This window comes from Marmota flaviventris, chromosome 2, assembly GCF_047511675.1.
Source record: "Marmota flaviventris isolate mMarFla1 chromosome 2, mMarFla1.hap1, whole genome shotgun sequence".
Classification (NCBI taxonomy): Eukaryota; Metazoa; Chordata; class Mammalia; order Rodentia; family Sciuridae; genus Marmota; species Marmota flaviventris.
Window position 1 is genome coordinate 12,530,256 of NC_092499.1, and position 21,248 is coordinate 12,551,503.

Below are 21,248 nucleotides of genomic sequence, written 5' to 3' on the forward strand. Positions count from 1 at the left end.
AAGCACTTAGAGAAGGCCGGAGCCAAGAAGTAGTTGGAAAGCTTCTGGCCTTTGTCCTAGGAAACATCAAGGATTGGGAGAATTGGATGAGTGCTCCATGAGATATGAGAACGGTGTCTACAGAGTCCAAAAGCAGAAGCTAGGAACTGTACTAGTATTCCTTACTAGCAGGCAAGCTTCAGGTGAGGTTTGACCCAGCACTCAATGCCCATATCACTAGACCTGTTTCTTTCTCTTCACCTTCCAGGATGTTGATTCCTTGAGATTGGTTTCTCTAGTGATCACACATGCTTGTGGCTGGAAGAGGGACATGGTTAGTGTCCCTCAATCACATAGCAAAGAAGTAGAGGGCCAGAGGGCTAGCCAAAATTTGAGGCACTGTCAATAAGGGCATGGAGGCATGGAATTTGTGTCCAAGCCTAGGGCAGGGCCCCTGGGAGCCTCATCTGCAGAGGAGGACTCTGGTTTCCAGGGATGAGGCTGGAGAAAAACCTGTGATCTCTTCCAACCTGGGGACCATATCCATGGAAGTACAGAGCACCCCATTATCTCAAGCCCATTTCTAGTCACAGAATTCCTAGGTTGGGAGGGGCAGGAGTGAGGTACCATTAGGGATCAGTGCTGGAGGTCCCCCCAGACCACAGCTTGCTACTGGGTGGAGCTAGATGACCTCCATGGCAGGGAGGCAGCCTCCCTGGCTTCCAGATCTGCTGTGTGGTTTCCATCCTTCCCAGGTGACACCACTCTTCAGTGGGGGAATGGATCAGGCTACCTCTGGTCCCAGAGTCACTGGACTTACTCCTTCAGTTTTTTTTTCTGCTCTACTAGGGTTCTTTAAGGGAGCAAGGGCTGGGTTCTCTAGCATGGATGATTATATAATCCAAGAACTGAGCAGCGTCAGGGCTGCAGAGAACACTCCTCTCACCTCAGTTTAACTTGCCATGGGTGACAACCACACTTGCAGAACTTGTAAGGAAGCAAGAGTCGGGGGAGGCCAAAGATAGGCTTTCTTTTCTTTCTTATTTTTTAGTTATAGATGGACACAATATATTTCATTTTTATGTGGTGCTGAGGATTGAACCCAGTGTCTCACGCATGCTAGGCAAACACTCTACCTCTGAGCCACAACCTCAGCCCGATGCGTTCTTTTCTTTTCTTGCCCTGAACTCTGGAGCTCTGATGATCCTCCAGCCTCAGCCTCCCAAGTACTGGGTCTACAGGGGTGTGCAGCCGCACCCAACCATATTTACTTGTGAAATAATGGCAACCATGTAGGTGACTTCACCTCTTCCACAGGCTATGAACCCCTGGCTCTCATTCTGCCACAGCAGGGCCTGCACACACTGCCCTCCGCCAGAACCCAGCCCACTGCTTTGCTCTGTTGTTCTAGACCCTTCCCAGCAGGTGCTGGAAAGCCAAAGGGTGAACGATCTCTCTACAGAGCTCAGATCAGATCCATTGCTATAGAATAGCACTAGAGTGATAAGCAACCTCACCTTCTGAACCGGCCCCTTGCTTTGAGAGCAGGAGCCCAGGACAGGAAGACTGCTGGAATGTAACCACACTTATTTTCTTATAACCTGCAGAGAGAGGCTTGTAGATTTAAACATGATTAAAAACATTCTGAAAAGCAACTATTTTGAATTGGTTTTATTTAAATTTTACAGAAACCTGATTGAAGTTAAGTATGTAATCATAAGTCCAATAACAATTTCTACAAAAATGCACATACAAGGCCAGAATTCCTTAAAAGCAACTAATACCATATTTTTTGTTTTGCATAAAACATGCATTAATATCAACTGCCACATGTTGGCCAAAATCAGTCTCTACAATTAGAGACGGTCCAATACAGTCAATAAGAAAACTAGTTGTGAACAACAGGTAAAAAAAGAGGTTCTCTGGTTAATAAAAGAAGGAGCAGTACCTTTCATAAAACAAGCCCTTCAGCACTGGGTGGTTTGTACTATTGTGCTGCACAGTGACACATCACCTCTGAGACTCAGTCCTGAACTGTCATAGGAATAAGGAGCTTCTGGTGGTTAAGTCAGACATTCAGGAAGATATAAACTTTCAGAATATGATACTTAGTGCAATTTTGCAGAAGGGGTTCAAAACATCCTCAGACTTGAAACACTTGTCTGCAGACACCTTGAGTTTTTACTGAGCCCTCCTCAAAAGGCCACTCAGGGCAAACGTCTGCTGTCATAGGACCTTCGGCTCCACACACTGGTCTTCGTGAGGATCTGTAGTTAGGAGGCTCAATGCCAAAGAACATGAGTTGTACCATTTCTCTGAGACCTTCATGTCTGTGGGCCTCGTTCACCTTTTCCAGGGATTGGTGGTTACTCCTGCATAAAACCACTGGGCACAAAGGGAATACTAACACACAAGTGTGGCCCCAAAGTCTAAGAAACCTGCTAAGATACCTCAAAGTGTGTCATCTATTGTCAGGAAAAACTGTTCCTCCGCAGGAGGCAACTGAGGGCTCTATATTTATCAAAAGGTGTTTTCCGTATGGACTGAGGGCTATAAAGAAAGTTCTTACCAACTGAAAGGCCTTTCCCTCAAACACAGGGTTTTATACAACATTCTAAAGGAACTTCAAAAGAAGATCCCACAGTCAAGGGAAAGTGGCTGTTGATGTTATGCTTCAATACACAAACTCAGCACTCGTGTAGCCTAGGGCATTTTTGGAGTCTTCCACAGTCTGTCTCTTCCAAAACAGGGCAGTCACCACCCTGCTCACTGCAAGTCAGCCAATACCTTGTCTTCAGCACAGATTCAAGGGGAAAAATAACTTATTAGAGTTCTAATAACATTTTAATAACAGAACAATATCAAAATAGGTCCATTTTAATATATGCTTATGAATATCCCTGATAATATAAGGAAATCCAGAGGACTTTGTAAACCACCAAGATTTCACAGGGGTGATACCCGGTCATTTTCTAGGCAGCAAAAAGGGACCAGTGTACTGGTGACTTTCCCCATGAAGCCCTGTGAGCACTACAGCACTGAAATTCTAATATTTAAGTGCCAGTAGAATTGTGAAGGAAAATTTCACTTTATTAGTAAAATTAGTAACAAAGGTTTGCTTCCTCAACCCTGCCCTCACTTCATCTCCCTGCCTGAGACAGACATCCAAGCCAAAAGTTACCATCAGTCCTGGCAGCTCTGGAGGCTGGGCCCAGAGTAAACAAGTCCCAAGATCTTTTCGAGCCATGACCCAACCTCAGAAAACAGGGAGGTGGGGGAAAAGGCAGACCACACTTGAGGAAGCTTTGACCCAAGGCACCACGATCATGGGGTGAGGGACCTAGAGAGGTTCTGCTGACAGCAAGAGAACCTTCCATGCTGCCTGCAGAGGAGGTCCCAGAAGGCAACAACTCTGCAGCCAAGTGCACACAACTCAGGAGTGAAAGAACAAATCATTTAAAAACAAACCAATTGCTTCCTCAAAACCAAATCAAACTTCTTAAAACTTATAAGCAGAAAACCCTGGGTATCCTGGGGCAAGAGAGCTGAAGTCTGTGGAATGAGCTGTATTTAGCTAAGTCATAAAGAAGGCTGCTGCCTGTGAAGTCAGCATAACCCTTGTGGCTACCGTAGTCAAGGAGGAAGGGAGCCTGAGGCGCAGGAGGCCTCTCCACAGAGGAGGATGGAAAGGGGACCAAGTATGAAGTAGGCCTCATTTATTCCTGGAGCAGTAAGTGGCATTTTCATTGGCCTGAATGAGAAAGCTCTGACTCCACTCTAGCTGCAATAATACTGCATTCCTTCCACTCTTCTTCTCTTTTTTGACTGAAATTCTTCAAAGAACTGCTGAATGTCCTCTCTCTTAACAACCTGTTAATGAAAAGTGAGGATTAAGAAATCACAGAACAGTAATAAAAGGTTATAACATTCACAAACAAGTGAAACATTGATAAGAATCACAAGCCAGGTACAGTAGTGCATGTCTATAATCCCAGCAACTCAGGAGATTGAAGCAGAATGATCACAAGTTGGAGGCCAGCCTCAGCAACTTGGAAAGAGCCCCTCTCAAAATAAAAAATAAAAGGGCTAGGGATGTAGCTAAGCGGTAAAGTTCCCCTGGGTTCAATCCCCATTACCAAAAGAAGAAAATTGCAGATACTCCTTGATTCATGATGGGGTTACATATGCATAAACCCATTGTAAGTTGAAAGTATCCTAAGATAAAAATGCAATTAATACATTAATGCTAAGTTGAGCAACTGTAAATCAGGGTCTCTACATTGAATGTGTAATTAGCTATACCAGCTACATTCTGTAGAAGAGTTCAACAAGGCCCCCCCAGGCTGAGCTACTCAGGGCACACAGCAGAAGGGTTCAAAGTTTAGCTTCCACCACCTGCCTCAGCTTCCCTGTATAAGATGAGAAAGAAACAGCACCTACCTAAGAAGGTCATCTGAAGGTCAAATAAACTATGATGCCTATAAAACCGGCCCGGCAGATAGCAAGTGCTATCAGAGATAAGCTATAAAGAAGTGGCAGAGCCAGCATCCAAACTAGGACCACAGCATACTCTCACCACCAAAGCTGTCCTTTAGAAATGACCTTCAGGGGCTAGGGTTGTGGCTCAGTGGCAGAGTGCTTGCCTAGCATGTGTGAGGCACTGGGCTTGATTCTCAGCACCACATACAAATAAATGAACAAAATAAAGGTTCATCAACATCTAAAAATTAAAAAAAAAAAGAAAAGAAAAAAGAAATATCCTTCAGCTCTGCAAATCACCCACAGAAAACAAAACTTGAGATCTGTGCTTTCTTTTTACCAATAGTGGAGAATATTTTAACAAAGAAAAAAACAAAACCCACACACACCAAAAAAACACTTTTCCCTATCAAGAATCTCAAATTAAAGATGTTTTGCTATATAAACAGAAAAATTATTGGGGTTTAAAAAAAGTTCAACAAACTAGAAGCACTACTTTTTGTAAATCCATTTTATGCAATAAAAATAAAAAATTTATCTCCTTAGTAGGAGATTTAGAGCATTATATAAAGATGCTTATAAAAGAAGCACTAAATAAATAAAAAAGCAAACTGGGACAACCCAGAGGTTCCTGCTCATCCCAAGAGGGAGTCTAGGCCAGATGATATGATGGAAAGCTGTCTAGGGATCACCATGAGACAAGTTTGTTCATTTATTTTTAATTACATTATTAGTGGGAAAGAAGGATGGTGAGGCAGGAAGAGCAAAGAAAAAAAGAAAATGTGAACAAAAGCAAACAACAGGGGAAAGAGAAAGAAGCAGCAGGAGGGGTGTCAATCATACAAAATGTAAATCTTCTTCTGTTCCCAGGGACAAGTTTGGCTGATCTGACTGAATGGAAATGCTGGCTTACAACTTTCTTGGGGTAGAATACTTATTAGTCCTTTAAATGGAAGACCTTTGTCAGTACTTGGCTACACACCAGTACTTGATACACCAGATTCATAAGCACAAAAGGAAAACTGCTGACCCCTAAGAAATTGAGGGTTTAGAAAGCCAAACAGCCTGAGGTAAGTATAGCTCAAGGCTCTAATGGACTGAGCTAAATGGCTTGGGAAACTATATTTTAAAATGCTAGTAATAAATATAATACTTGGAAGTTTCAAAATGAAGGAACTGTGGGTCATAAACATTAAACAGCGGAAAGAAGAAGTAGCTCTGGTCTGCATACCATGGCAGGAGACCACAAAGCATCCCATTAGAGGGTGCAGTGTTTGGATTCTAGATGTCCTAAAATGGTCACAGCCAACAGAGTAGAAATGCTAACAAAGAAATATTGGGGTCTAACAGTAAATCATTTTACTGCTTTGTCTCAGAAAATCTATAGTTCTAAGTGTTAAGTTTTACAGTCAGATACAAACATTAAATAAAACTCCACCATCATCAGAGAACATCTAGATCATACTAACATCATTTCCTGTGGTTGAAGACAACCATAGCAGTAATGACAACCTGAGACTTTCCCCATTCTTTGGTAAAGATATAGTTAGTAATGTCGAGAAATAATTGAAAAATCACATTTTTCTGTCTTCTAAAGTCATCACATCAGATTTAAAAAACTGAATAAAATGTTTTCAAATGTGAATGGGCAAAGATCACGTATCTCATTGTGATTCAGATCTGATAAAGTGCAGAGGTTACACAAGTGAGGTAGAGCCTCCACTGGAGTCATGAACAGTCTTAGTTATAGCAGGAAAGAAGCTGAAGTCACAACAACCAGAGGAGAGACTGTGCAATAGAGAAAACATAGAGTCCAAGAACTGTTCAGAAGTAAGCAACATTCATCAGACCCATGTCCCTGGCTACAGCAGAGCCACAGCTTAACTGTACAGAAGGACAACCTTCCAGAGAAAATTTAAATTTTGTTTTGCATTTGTCTGTGGAAGATAGGTGTCTGTCAGAAATGTATGAATAGTAGAGGACTGTAAAGTATTTGTAAGAAATTTTCTTCTCCAGTGGTAGAGTTCTACTCTAAACTATGGGTCTAGTTTTACTTTTTTGTGCTCAATCATTTTTCCCTCCCACGGACATGCGCTTCAGATAGGATCAGCAGTCAGTATCCCCTGATTCCTCCAGTGGCCTTCTCCTCTGCTACAGCTACTTTCTCCAGACTCTGTGGGAAGGTTCCTGCCTCTCATTCCTTCAGCCATTAGGGGTTGGTAAGGACTCCAACAGGTCCCTTGGTATCTTGTTGCCCTTTACTGATTCCCCTTAAAGTCTGCCAACATCCCATAGTTTCTGCATTAAATTTTCAAGTACTCCATTTTTACTCCTCATTTTTTATCATAAAAAGGAAATAAATAGTGTAAAATATACACAATTATGATTAAAATTCCTTAAACTCAACATACCGTGCCTTCATCAGCAAATCTCTTCAGGTAATCTTTCAGTTCGGTCTTCAAGTCATTGTATTCTAAACCAAAACCACAAAAACATTTGAAATTTAGATAATTAGAAATTAGATAATTAAAAATTTATTTCCTTTTTAGCTGACCTCTTTTTTTTTTTAACCTTTATTTTATTTATTTATTTATTTATTTTTTATGTGGTGCTGAGGATCAAACCCAGTGCCTCAGATGTGCTAGGCAGGCACTCTACTGCTGAGCTATAACCCCAGCCCAAACTACTTATTTTAAAAGAAAACATTTATTTGTCACTGATGGTTGAGTATGTTAATAGTTTAAACCAAACTTTGAAATCTGCATATAAACTTACTCTGAATTTCATTCTCAATATCATCATTTTTTTTTTTTTTAGAGAGAAAGAAAGAGAGAGAGAGAGAATTTTTTAATATTTATTTTTTAGATTTCGGCGGACATAACATCTTTTTGTATGTGGTGCTGAGGATCGAACCCAGCGCCGCGTGCATGCCAGGCGAGCACGCTACTGCTTGAGACATATCCGCAGCCCTCAATATCATCATTCTGATATCTGGGATACTTTAACAACTACCACCAAACTCAAAAAAACCCATAAACAAAAACAAGAATAAAATAAATATCCACACTACCATAAAGGTCAGTTAAGATTTTTTTTTTTGGGGGGGGGGGGGGCGGGGAGGCAGGCACTGGGGATTGAACCCAGGAAGCTTAACCACTGAGCCATATCCCCAGCCCTTTTTATGTTTTTTTTTTTTTCTTTCTTTCTTTGAGACAGAGTTTCACTAAGTTGCTTAGGGCCCTGCTAAGTTGCTGATGCTGGCTTTGAACTCATGATCCTCCTGACTCAGTCTTCTGGGCTGCTGGGATTAAAGGTGTACCACTGCTCCTGGCCAGTTAAGAATTTTTTTAAAAAGGATTTCCTATTTCTCTGAAATTCTAGTACTTGAAATAACTCTGGACTCATCAAACATTAAATTTTAAAACCCTGGGCTGGGGTTGTGGCTCAATGGTAGAGTGCTTGCCTAGCATGCATGAGGCACTGAGTTCAATTCTCAGCACCAGGTATAAACAAATAAATAAATAAAAATTAATCAATAATAAAAATTAAAAAAAAATTAAAATCCATTCACCAATTTAATAACAGTTTTTATTACATGCCAAGCACAAGGGCCACAAAAATCTTTTAAATGCAGCCACCATCATTGAAAACTTTTTTAGTCTAATAAAGGCAAAAGGAACTAATCAGTTACAAATAAAAGAAAGAAGTAATCAATGCTATAAAAGGGACCCAAAGGTGGGGCTGGAGTCGTGGCTCAGTGGTAGAGCACTTGCTGAGCATGTGTGAGGCACTGGGTTTGATCCCAGCACCACATTAAAAAAATTAAACAAAATAAAGGTATTGTGTCCATCTATAACTAAAAAGATATTTGAAAAAAACGGGGGTGGGGACACAAAGATGGTGGCATCCAACTGGAAACTGGCTGGGACAGAAACAAGGAAGTAAGTTGGGCATCCGAGGAAGAGGCCAGTGGGAGGGGGAGACGTAAAAGCCTACAATTAAGGATTCAGAAACATTTTTCCTTCTAGTGGTTTCCTATGAACCTCTGAAGGAACCTCAAGAACTGACAAAAAAAGATGACATACTTTGCTTTTAAAAAAAAAAATGACATAATGCTCAATGAAAATTATTTCAATTGGTGGAAAATTTTTCTATTCTGTATTCATACATCTACTCTTAATCAAAACAGTACACGTAGTAGTTTCTCAAACATGTAATTACTCTAATATGAAGCTCTGAATCAGTGGTCAGAGCAGTTGAATACTCAGCAATGTTAAAATGAAGAAATTATAGTTAAGGCCTACTACACAACACAAAATTTTAATTTTCTTAGCTTTAAATTAGAAATATAATGGTTATCCTCTTTACACTTTTTTAAAAAATGTTTCTGTAGTTGTAGATGGATAGCATACCTTTATTTTATTTCCTTATTTTTGTATTTGGAGCTAAGAATTGAACCCAGTGCCTCACTCATGCTAGATAAGTCCTCTGCCACTGAGCCCCAGCCCCTATATATTTTTTAACATCATGAAAAAAAAAAAAACTTTTGAACTTTATAAATTTTATACATATAAACAGTATTTACCACAAATGAGTTCCACTTGTTGGACTCTGTTCATGCTGTTAAGGGTATCCATTAAAGGGTCCCTCCTATCAGTTGCCTGGTCAATCTTGCCTTTGTTTTCATAGGCCAAAACTGTGTCATATTCATCTGTCAGGAACAGGACATCTAGATCTCCATACATTTTCTTTAAAAAATAAAACCAGTTCTCCCATTAAAACTGTGTGTCATTTTCAGAAAGTCAATTTCATGAGAATTACTAAAAATGTATTTATTATTTTTAAATTAATGCCTAGAAAAATCTGAACCGCCCCCGCTCTCTTTTTGGTACCAGGAATTGAACCCAGGGGTCCTTAAAACTAAGCCACATCCCCAGCCCTTTTTTATATTTTACTTAGAGACAGGTCTCACTGAGTGGCATAGGGCCTCGCTAAATTGCTGAGGCTGGCTTTGAATTTACAATCTTCCTGCTTCAGCCTCCTGAGCTGCTGAGATTATAGGTGTGCACCACTGTACCTGGCAAATCTTAACACAGAGCTGCTTAAAGGATTCAAACTTTTTGCCTAAATCTTTTTCAGAAATCTCTCCACTTCCCAGGGGATGTTGTATATCATCTACGAAATTTTTATGTAGAAATTCCTGATTTATTACAACTTTCAAGCAATTTATGTTTCCAAGCAACTTTATTACATAAAAAAAGATATTAGCTATTTTCCACTAAAATCGAGGTAAGTAAATAAAAAGTACTGCATAATTATTATTTTTCCTACAAGGATTCAGACAAGTATGATTTTATAAATTTACTTAACAGAAATAAAAACTGAAAGTCTTCTATATTCCTACAATTCCATAAAAACATATTTCGGCACACAAAACATATAAACATTAAATTTAATCAAATACTCACCATACAGTCTTGGCAGGTGCACAACTTGCTACGCCAGTTCAAAGGCCAATAGGTGGCAGCATCTCTCTTTATAAACTGCTTAGCTTTAAGCTCCTGAAGTTTGCAGCCAGATTGTGATTCTGAGTTGAGGCTTTGATTCTTAACCACTGTCTAAAATAAAATTGAGTTTTGAAGTATTTATCATAGTTTTCATAGTTTCTATTTTTGTAGAAGGATTTCTTTAGGCAAAGAAATCCAAAGCTATAGAGCTTACAGAATTAATGTTGTCTAAATTTTATTTTTTATGGCTTGTACTTCATACATTACCTGGAGATCACATTCAGAAGTAGAGCTGGTACATGGTTCATTTTTCTGCTCTGCCTTAGGATCTTTGACAGCATCCTTTCCAGGTTCTGGAACCTCCTCTTTGAGGGTACTATCTTGGTGATCTCCATTTCCAGGTTTGATAACTTCCTGATCACCTACTCGATCAACATTTAGCATTAAACCATCATCCTCAGCAGATATTTTACTTACTGTGGATTCAATGAGAAAAATTAATAAAAACCATATACACCCCACAGACCTATCAGACAATGGAAGTCACTGAATCTGATTTAAAAATATTTTAGAATCTGGAAAAGAAGAACATTCAATCTTAGTCTCTGGAATAGCAAGAAAGGAAACACCAAACTTCTTTAGATTACACTTACCTAATCCAAATAATTTAAGCACTCAATGTGCAAAGAAGAAAAGAATATGCTAAAAATGTTAAAGAGAGATGGGACAATTCAAGAAATGAAGCAGTGGTGGGGGGGGCTGGGGCATAGCTCAATGGTACAACACTTGCCTAGCATGCGTGAGGCACTCGGTTCAATTATCAGTACCACATATAAATAAAATAAAGACCCATTGACAACTAAAAAAAAAAAAAAAAAAATCACAAAAAAAAGAGAAAGAAATGAAGGAGTAAGAAGAGATTTAACTGCAAATACAAATAGAAGAAGGGTAGTTTTAGTAAAAACATCAGTTTTTCTCTAATGTGAGGAGGAAATAAAAAGAACAGGTATAAAGCAGAAATACTATGCAGGAGAGAAGAGAAATGGTGAGGAATTCATGAGGATGATGGCATTTCAATTTAAAAGCAGATGAAGTCATAAAGAAATGGAGAGAGAAGGGGAAAATTAAGAAAACCTCATGAATGAGAAATACAGAGAGGGCCCCTGTCTGAGGAATGTGAGAGACATATTCGGAAAGGGCATAAAAGAAAGAGGGAGCATAAAGTTTAAGAACTTAGAGGCAAATCAAAAACATAGGATGAGATTTTAGATGTAGCTATGCTGCTTGTGGATTGTATGGTAAAATAGTCCTCAAAGGTGAGAAGGGCAAGAAATTAAGAGGCTGGAGCAGCAAACACTATGAAGAATTGCCATCTTAAAGAAAAAGGGATGGGGATGTGCTTTGGTGATGGAGCACTTGCCTAGCATGCACAAGGCTGTGGGTTTAATCCCCAGCTCCACATAAATAAATAAAGTTCATTATCAATAAGATATTTAACACCCTAACACCATTCATTGCTGATGTGACTCGATATCTTAGTCTATAACAAAAGTACTAGATAACAAACTGTATTATCATCTGCTTTGGTCTGAATGTTCATCTTTCCAAAATCCGCATGTTAAAATCTAATATTAAGAGGCAGAAGCCAGGCATGGTGGCACATGCCTGTAATCCCAGTGACTTGGGAGGGTAAAGCAGAAGGATCACTAGTTTGAGGCTAGCCTCAGCATTTTATTGCGATTCTGTCCAAAAATTAAAAATAAAAAATTTAAAAAGAGGCAAAGCCTTCATAAGACAATTATGTCAGGAGGTATGGAGTTGACACCCTTAAAAAGATGCCTAAGATATTCTGGTTTTTCTTCAATCATATAAATCTTTTACTGTGTGCCTTTCCCACTATGCAAGGAAATAAGCACACACCAAACACCAAATCTCTGGCACTTTGATCTTGACTCACCTGTATCCAGAACTGTGAGCAATAAATTTCTATTGCTGATAAGTTACCTAGTCTACTGTATTTGTTATAATATCCCAAAAGGACTAAGACATCACCCCTACCCAACCAATAGCATGTCTGACATTTAATGATATATTTTAGTTCTATTTTTTAAAAGTCCATTCAAAATCTGCCTCCTTAATTTTTTCCAATTCTAATCTCATGCATAGGTGCAACATACCATCTAGGTTCACTTGTTCGTGGTAGTCTCCCAACCAATCTACAAGGATTTTATGGAGAAGAATCATATCTTATACTGTTTTCTGTACTTCAGTGTCCAAAATAGTTACTAAAAATTCTGGACTGAACATACACATTTCACAAGCACAAGTTTTGTGTCATACCAATTTCACAAAGACACCTACCTGCCAACTGTGCAGCATAAGCCCACAGGAAAGAACAACGTTTCATACAAGCCTGGCACACCATCTCTTGGAAATCCCCACTCTCAGGGGGAATGGCACCAAGATGCTGCAGATACACAAAACAAAATATTTTCCTTGTGATCGAACTACCTAAAATGCCCATCATTTTATAAACAAATATTGCAATAGCACACTCACCATATCTCTGTAAGCTTATTTTTAAAAGAGTAATTGTAATGTAAAATAAAACAATTTGAAAGGAAAAGCCTCTAACTTTTTGTGGAGATAATGCCTTTAAAAGGTGAAAATTTTCCTTACCCTTCCATGAAACCAGTCTTCACAGACTACACACTGGATCATCTCATCTGGAACCTAATACAAAAAAATAGTTTGCTTGTTAATGATTATCCTGAATTCTGGGACATGGAAGTAAATCTGGCACACAGCAAATTAAAAATTAAATAATTCTGGGGACTGAGGATGTGGCTCAGTGGTAAAATGCTTGCTTAGCCTGCACCAGTCCTGGACTCCATCCCCAGTACTGCAGAGAAAAAAATCTCCACCAACTCTGTGAGACCCCTATCTATGTAATAGTAGCCAGCAGACAAGTAAATTCATTATATATGAGCTGATGTTGCAAAGGATTACACTGAGATATGTGAGATATTTTTTGAAAATGTACAAAATTATCAAAGCTCTTTCACATGAACTACTTTAATATAGGATTCTCATTAAACTTTATAAATTGAAGGGCATTCTCCTTTTATATATAAACCTGTGAATTGACCAAAGTAGAATATGACAACTGGGACTTTTTGCCACAATATGCTATCAAGGAAACTGGAAAGTAAATGTCACAATCTTTGGTAATACCAACAACTTCTCTATTTGAATAAATTAAATGGCTGCATTAGGAAAATTATATACCAAAGGGCAGACTATTTGGAGGATGAGTTTCCTTTTATTCCCAGACTTTCATATTTACTAATTAACTTCCTAATTTTTAGTTACTAAAAATTCTGGACTGACCATACACATTTTTGTTTTGTCCTTTTACCGTGGTTTTCTTAAAGAAGGAAAAGCAACTGCATGTCTGCAAATGCACACACACATACATAAAATCAACAAAGCAATTTTTTTTTGCCTGCTTATTCATCATCTTGTCTTTTGATTCAACAGTGTTATAAGTAACACTTTACCCCATACCTCAAAATATCTAGTTTTAAGGTTTTAATTTTATTAACTCAAACTCAAAAATATCTTTAATTTCTTCCTCTATTTTGATTCAATAATTAATATTCTTTTTTTTTTTTTTTTTTAAAGATACTGGGGATTGAACTCAGGGACACTCAACCACAGAGCCACATCCACAGCCCTATTTTGTATTTTATTTAGAGACAGGGTCTTACTGAGTTGCTTAGCACCTCACTTTTGCTGAGGCTGGCTTTGAACTTGTGATCCTCCCGTCTTAGCCTCCAGAGCTGCTGGGATTACAAGTGTGTGCCACTGCACCTGTCTTAATATTTTAAGATAATTAAAATGCAAGGAAGGAGGCAGAAAGCCATTTCTCTAACAATAAAAAGCACTCCGTCAAATCAGCCAATACACAAAACAAAAAACACAACCCAATCAAAATGTGGGCTAAAGTTAAGAAAGGACAATTCAAAAGATTATTACAAATGTCCAGTAAAATCATGAAAAGATGCATAACCTCACTCATAATCAGGGAAAGAAAAAATTTCGAAAGACACTATTCTTCCTTTATTAGTATGTCAAAATTTAAAGAACTGGTAATAAAATAGGATCAATTAGAGTGCTGGGAGAAAAAAAAGCTATCATATATCATTGGTGGCTGAACCATTTTACCAGATGTGATCACAATTTTAAATACAAAAACCCTTTGACTAATCAAGTCTATTTCTACATATCCATTCCATATAAATACCTGAAGGAGCATACTCAGATACATTACTGTGTAAGGATGTTCACTGTAGCCTTCTTAGTAATAGTGAAAAATTAGACAACACCATTCTGCTATAGAAGAACAGTTGGGTTAATTAACAGATTAACTAACTTATTTCAAACCATGGGATACACTGCAAATGAGGGAAATTTGTATTGCTTAACATGTCTATGATATACTAAAAAGTTGCAGAAGTGAATATACAGAATTTTTTGGGGGGGGCGGGGGGGGGGGCTGGGATTGAACCTAGGCACTCTTTATCACTGAGCTACATCCCTAGCCCACTTAAAAAATTTTTGAGACGAAGTCTTGCTAAGTTGCTTAGGGCCTCGCTAAGATGCTGAGGTTGGCACTTGTAATTCTTCTGCCTCATCTTCCCAAGTTGCTGGGATTATAGGCATGTGAGGCAGAATTTTCACTTTTGTTAAAAGGAAACTACACATTGAAACACAAACTCATTTGAACACTTTCATGTGTACAGAAAAAGACTTGAACATATATATATACACTAAAGTGTTAACAGGTTATGCCTTGGAGGTGAAAAGCACAGGAATACAGTTTGTACACATTTCTTTCCTTTAAGGAAGGCAAGAAGTTGAAGATCATTTCCCAGTAAGTGTTGGGGAAGGGATCAACCAGCAGGAAAGGGAGAGAAAGGGAATAAATTCTGGACTTCAGAGAGTCCCCTCCAATATTTCATAATCATGATATAACAATGAGAATAATATTTGAGAGCAGTACCAGTTACAGGTCCAATCCACATTCATAAAAACAGATAAATCAGAATCCTTGAGCATCCTAAAATGCCTCCTACAGGGTTCTAGAGCCCCAGATATGACACGAGGATAAGGAATTAAGGCTAGAGATGATACAATCCCAGGTTTTAACCTCCAATTTTCTTACCTCATCTTCAGGATCAGGATATGGTCTCTTGCAAATGCAGTATAATCCAAAAAAGTTGTCATTGTACTTATTACAAGAATTTACCTTTGCTTTGTCCTGAAAGATAATATTAATATTAATTTCAGTATACAGTATGACTTAATTTTAAGGATAATTTCATGCATCATAAAATTTATGCATTCGATAAATTTCTGCATTAAATATCTTTCTCCTAGAAGCTAGTCTTAAACTTTCAAAGTCTGAAGAAAATTCACTCCTACTAGAGATACTATTTCCCAGATCTGGGAAAAAAATAAATTTTTTTGTATCCTTTCTGTAGCAATTGGGGAAATTGTTTTCAATAAAATGAAGACAAAAGTTATTCACAAATATAATTATCAACCTGTGTGAACCACCATTGGCCTAGAATTTCAGTGTACTTCTTTAAGCACAGTTGTGAATAGCCAATAGCTAACTGACAGGCAAAGAGGACTGGGGTTGTGGCTTAGTAGTAGAGCACTTGCCTGGCATGTATGTGGCTCTGGCTTGAATCCTCAGAATCACAGCTAAATAAACAAATAAAATCAAAACTCTACTGGACACTAAAAAATATTAAGAGGCAAAGAAATTGCCTAGAACTAACCTACAAAGGAATGTGAAAAACATGACAGTTTGGGCAATTATGATGGAATAAGTCACATTCCTTACATTTTATTTACCTCTATTATTTCACTAAAAGTTATGATTTTAGTATAGTATTTATTAGCCAAAGTTCAGTGAAAAGTGCTATGTGGACCTAGCCCCCATTATTACCATTTGATTTATTCAGTTTAAAAGTTACATTCTTTGCTTCAAAAGCCTCAGAGGATAAGCATAACCAACAAAACAAACATGCAGAATTGACATTGTTAAAATGTTCATACCATCAAAAGCAAAATACAAATTCAATGCAATCCTCATAAAAATACTAATGACATTCTTCACAGAACTAGAAAATATGGAAGAATAAAAGACCCAGAATAGCCAAAGCAATCTTAAGGCAAAAAAAAAAAACACGTCAGGCATCACAATACCTTACTTCAAATTATTCTACAGAGCAATAGCAACAAAAGCTGCAATAGCAACAACAATAGCATAGAAACAGACACACAGCCAATGGTACAGAAGAGAATACACAGGGCAAACCCACACATCTACCCTCATCTGATCCTTGACAAAGGTGCCAAAAACACACAATGGAGAAAAGACAGCCTTTTAAACAATTGAGGCTGGGAAAACTGATTATCCATATGTAGAAGAATGAAAATAGACACTTATGTCTTAACCTGCATAAAAATCAACTCAAAATGGATGAAAGACCTAGGAATTAGACCAGAAACTATGCAACTCCTAGAAGAAAACATAGGGTCAACACTCCAGCTTTTAGTCACAGGCAATGACTTTCTCAAAAGGACCCCTCTAAAGCTCTGGAAATAAGGCCAAGAGTTAATAAATGGGACAGCATTAAATTAAAAAGCTTCTGGTACAGCAAAGGAGATAATCAGAAATGTGAAAACTCACAGGAAAAAAATCTTTGCCAGCTACTCTTCTGACAGAGGATTAATATCTAGAATATATAAAGAGCTAAAGAAACTTTACATAAAAAAAAATCAAATAACCCAATTAATAAATTGTCAAATAAACAGACACTTCTCAAAAAAAAAAAAGCAAAAGAAAAAGAAATACAAATAGCTAACAATATATGAAAAAATGTTCAACATTATTAGCAATTAGGGAAATGCAAATCAAAACTACATTGAGATTTCATCCCATACCAGTCAAAATGGCAGTCATCAAGAATAATAAATGCAATAATAATAAATGCTGGAGAGGATGTAGAAGAAAAGGAACACTTTTACACCATTGATGGAACTATAAATTAGTACAACCAATATGCAAATCAGTATGAGGATGCCTCAAAAGAGTAGGCATGGAATGACCACATGACCCAGCTATACCATGTGTCAGTATTTTTGGTACTGGGGATTAAACTCAGGGCACTCAACCAGTGAGCCACATCCTTAACCCTATTTTTTATTTTATTTAGAGATAGGGTATTGCTGAGTTGCTTAGTGCCTCTCTTTTTTGCCAAGGCTGCCTCTGAACTTGCAATCCTCCTGCTTCAGCCTCCCAAACCACCAGGATTACAGGCATGCACTACCTCAACTGGCTCACTTCTCAGTATTTACTCTGAAGAATTGAAGCCATCTTACTACAGTGATATACACATACGATACAGCACAATTCACAACGGCCAAACTATGAAACCAGACTAGGTGACCACCAATGGATGAATAGATAAAGAAACTGTGGTACACATACACAATGGAGTTTTACTCAGCCATAAATAAAAATGAAATTATGTCATTTGCAGGAAAATGGATGGAACTAGAGACCACCATGTTAAACATGTAAGTCAAACTCAGGTTAAAGGGGTATGTTTTCTTTCACATGTATAAGCTAGAGGGAAAACAAAAGGTGGGGGTGGATTTCCTAAAAATCAAAGGGAGATCAAAAACAAAAAGGGACCAAAGGGTGGAAGACAGGGAAGGAGGGGAGAAATGCAGGGCAATGATATTGTCCATATTATATTGTTATATTGTGTGCATGTCCAAATATGTAACAATAAATCCCACCAATATGTACAACTATAATGCACCAATAAAAAAATGTGGAAAATAAATAAACCTGAGTCACTATACAAAAAATTTCCCTAAGGCTAGGGATATAGCTCAGTTGGTAGAGTGCTTGCTTTGCATGAACAAGGCCTTGGGTTCAATTTCCAACACCACACACACACACACACAATTTCCCTACAGAATGTTATATCAATTGTAGTCTATATTATAGTCTCTGAACAGGCAATTTTTTCTAACAAAGTAAGAAATGAAATACACATTTGGTTTTTACCCACTCTGGTAAATATTGACCTCAGTTCCTTTAAATGCATTTGTATGTAGTTAGGTTGCTTACTTACAGGAAATAATTTGCATTCCAAATTTTTAAACTTGCTGTTTCCACAATCGCAACGAAAATTTCTGGAAAAAAGAAGGAAAAGCAAATTTTATTTTTCTTTAAGACTAAGGAAGTATTCCTTAAACTTGAATTGTAGCCTTTTGACTCATTTTAACCCTTTAAACTCATTTCTAGGATCTAAAAAATGACTTGATTGCTGAACATGTATCTGATTTGGAACTTCCCCAAGCATATAACAATAAAAGGTTTTATAATTCTAAAATTACTATTATAAAGACAACTGGGTGTAGTCCCAGTTACTAGGAAGGCTGAGGCAGGACTGACAGAGCCAAGGAGTTTGGGACCATCCCTGAAAAATACAGCAATATCTCATCTCAAAACAAAATGAAAAAGACAAATATTTATGTGGGGTGTGCACGCACGCGCGCGCGCACACACACACACACACACACACACACAAAAATAATGTCAGAAAAGGATGAGTAATTTGATTTCATACCATAATTATATTTTAAAGGTCCTATAGAAAAACCATTCTCTTCCACTTATGTAAAACAATTACATTAAATTTCAACAGTGAAGAATTACTTTGAATGAAAAAGCAAAGTTAAGAAAAACTGTATCTGGTAAATAATCTAAATACTCAGAAAACTTTCAGCATTCTGTTTACCTTTTTGTGTACAGCTCAAATAGTTTATGACTACCATGACATTCATAACTGCAAGCTAGACAAATTCCTGCTGGTTCTTCTCCCTCTGGGGTACAGGTACTACAGGCATAGAGTGCCTGTCTCTTTACTGAGCCCTAAAAGACAGCCCAAAACAGAAGAGAATAAGTTAATGAAACAGCACAGTTCATTAATACTAAGATCTCAGAAATAATTAAAATCGGAATGTTTGTGGTCAAGATCTTCCTGTAAAAAACACTGAGACTACTTAAAATTTTTATAAAACAGGGTACCAAAATGCTGCTGCATTTCATATATATATATATATATATATATATATATATATATGCTAATTTTGTTTTCATACAGTTTTATCTTCAAGAGATAAGAAGCTGAAATTTGCCAATCAGCTGTGAATAAATTGGTCTGCTTAATCAGTTTAACATATGAAGATGCAGGTAAAGGTGTGCAGGTCTATGTATGCAATATCACACTTTAATTTTGGGGAAATGTGTGAAATTCCATCAAAGAGAAAAGAATCCATATAGACTCGGCCGTGGCTCTCAGCAGAATCCCCCCTTTGATGCATGCTGAAGTATTTAGAAGTGCAGTGTCACGACATGTGCAGCTGATTTTCAAGTGACTCAAAAAAAGCATATTATATATATAAAGGAGAAAGATAAACATGATAAAATGTTAAAAAGTGAATACATGTAAAAGGCATGCAGGTGTTCATAGTACTATTCTTTTATCTTATCTATAACTTAAAAATGTTCCAAAACAAAAAACTGAAGGAAAAACAGCAAAACTTTGGAAATCTTGCTAAGGGTTACCCTCCTCTAAGAAGAAGGGAGACATACAAGGGGGCTCTGGGATGCCAGTAATATTCTATTTCTTGCTCTGGGTGGTGGGTGGGTACATGCATGTGTTGACTTTTTTCAAAACCTATACATATGATTCATGCAAATATCCATGTTTAACTACAATACGAAAATTTTACGGATGTCCATTTGATAAAACTGACTACATTTCAAAAATAGCTTATATATAGATTGTGGACCTTTTTTTTTTTTAATCAAGGAAAACGTTGTTTTATTAGTGGCCAAAGATTTTATATACCAGCCAAAATCTGGGACTATCTCTGCATACCAGGTGTATTCAACAATCTAGCCATTTACAGTGTAAACTCAACCTGGCCAATGATGACAACTGTCAAATTATGACTTCAGTCTATATTACAAAATAACTGCAAGTCTCTCCCCTCATTCCCCCATGTTCCTCTAAACTCAGGCCTAAATAATCCTTCTCCTACCAATTTTTAATCCTTGCTCGTTTTCTTCCTACTCACCCTTCTTCGTTTTTTGTACCTAAAAATAAGGATGAGTCATAAAACACTACATCACACCCCCTCAAACTCTTGTACACAACATCTTCCAAACGTTTCTCTCCTCCCCTCCCCTCCCTTGTTAGGGCCACCTGCTCTTCTGGTTCTGGTCTATTTCCAGTGGGAGGAAAGTGAGACTGCAGACAGGGAATAGGGTGCTTGCTTTGTTTCTCGAAAAAAGAAAAAAAGGAAAGGAAGAAAGAAAAGAAAGTACTAGTAAGCTCTTAAACTATTGCAGTGCCGTCAATGAGCGCATCCCACACAGGGAGATTTTCAAATGCAGGATTCGCTCTCTCTACTTTGATCCTCCCCTTCGACCCCTAATAAGCCAACACTCTACGGATGGGAAAAGTAGGAGAAAGATGTGTGGATTTGAGAGGTCGTGCGTACGGTTTCGTGAAGAGCACCAAGGCCAGCAAGGAGGGACTGGAGAGGAAGGACAGAGCAGCCGCTCGAGCGCCGAAGCCGGATGGGGAAGACAGAAGTTGGAAGGCCCTGCTGAGGAAAGGGGCCCAGGGAAGGCTGAGGATAGAAGGGCAGCCTGGGCTGTGGAGCTCAAGACGAATGGCGGCCCGGACCAGCGCAGAGGGGTCGACCGCGGCAAGGGGGGGGAGAGAAAACGCCGCCGGAGAGAGAAGGTTCAGCGGGAGCCGCGGGTGAAGACGGGGCCCGGGCTGAGAGCCCACCTGAGAGTAGGAGCACTTCTCGGAGTCGCTGCCGCCCAGGACGGCGCACGCCTCGTTCTCCAGCTCCTCGTCCTCCTCAAGTACGTCGACCAGCGACACCACAGGCTCCAGCTCCGACTGCCGTCCAGCGTTCCCCTCAGCACCAGCCATCCTCAACTGTCACCCGGGGTCCCAGCTCGGCCCTGGCGGAGGCGGGAAAAGCGGCCGCGAGGGGCGTAGCGGAGGAGGCGGGGCCTGAGTGTCAGGAACCAATCCCAAAGAAGGAAGGCGAAGGAAGTGGGAGGAGCAGTTTCCAACAAACGGAAGTCACTCCTCTAGCGGCTCC

The 21,248-nt window shown here is 38.6% G+C and overlaps 1 protein-coding gene across 2 annotated transcripts; it reads right to left on the bottom strand.

The window, feature by feature from the left end:
- Nucleotides 1-1,635: 1,635 nt before the first annotated feature.
- Ubr7 (ubiquitin protein ligase E3 component n-recognin 7) lies at nucleotides 1,636-21,146 on the bottom strand. Of its 2 annotated transcripts, none has more exons than XM_027931579.2 (11): nucleotides 20,924-21,146; nucleotides 18,857-18,990; nucleotides 18,188-18,248; nucleotides 15,193-15,288; nucleotides 12,645-12,698; nucleotides 12,327-12,432; nucleotides 10,233-10,387; nucleotides 9,927-10,076; nucleotides 9,044-9,206; nucleotides 6,870-6,931; nucleotides 1,636-3,849 (listed from the first exon to the last, which is right to left on the bottom strand). In XM_027931579.2, the coding sequence occupies exons 1-11, from the start codon at nucleotides 21,071-21,073 to the stop codon at nucleotides 3,757-3,759; spliced, it is 1,224 nt and encodes a 407-aa protein (XP_027787380.1). In that variant the 5' UTR covers nucleotides 21,074-21,146; the 3' UTR covers nucleotides 1,636-3,756. The 2 variants fall into 2 exon arrangements, with proteins under 2 accessions (XP_027787380.1, XP_027787379.1); XM_027931578.2 differs by having other exon boundaries at nucleotides 10,233-10,441.
- Nucleotides 21,147-21,248: the final 102 nt, after the last annotated feature.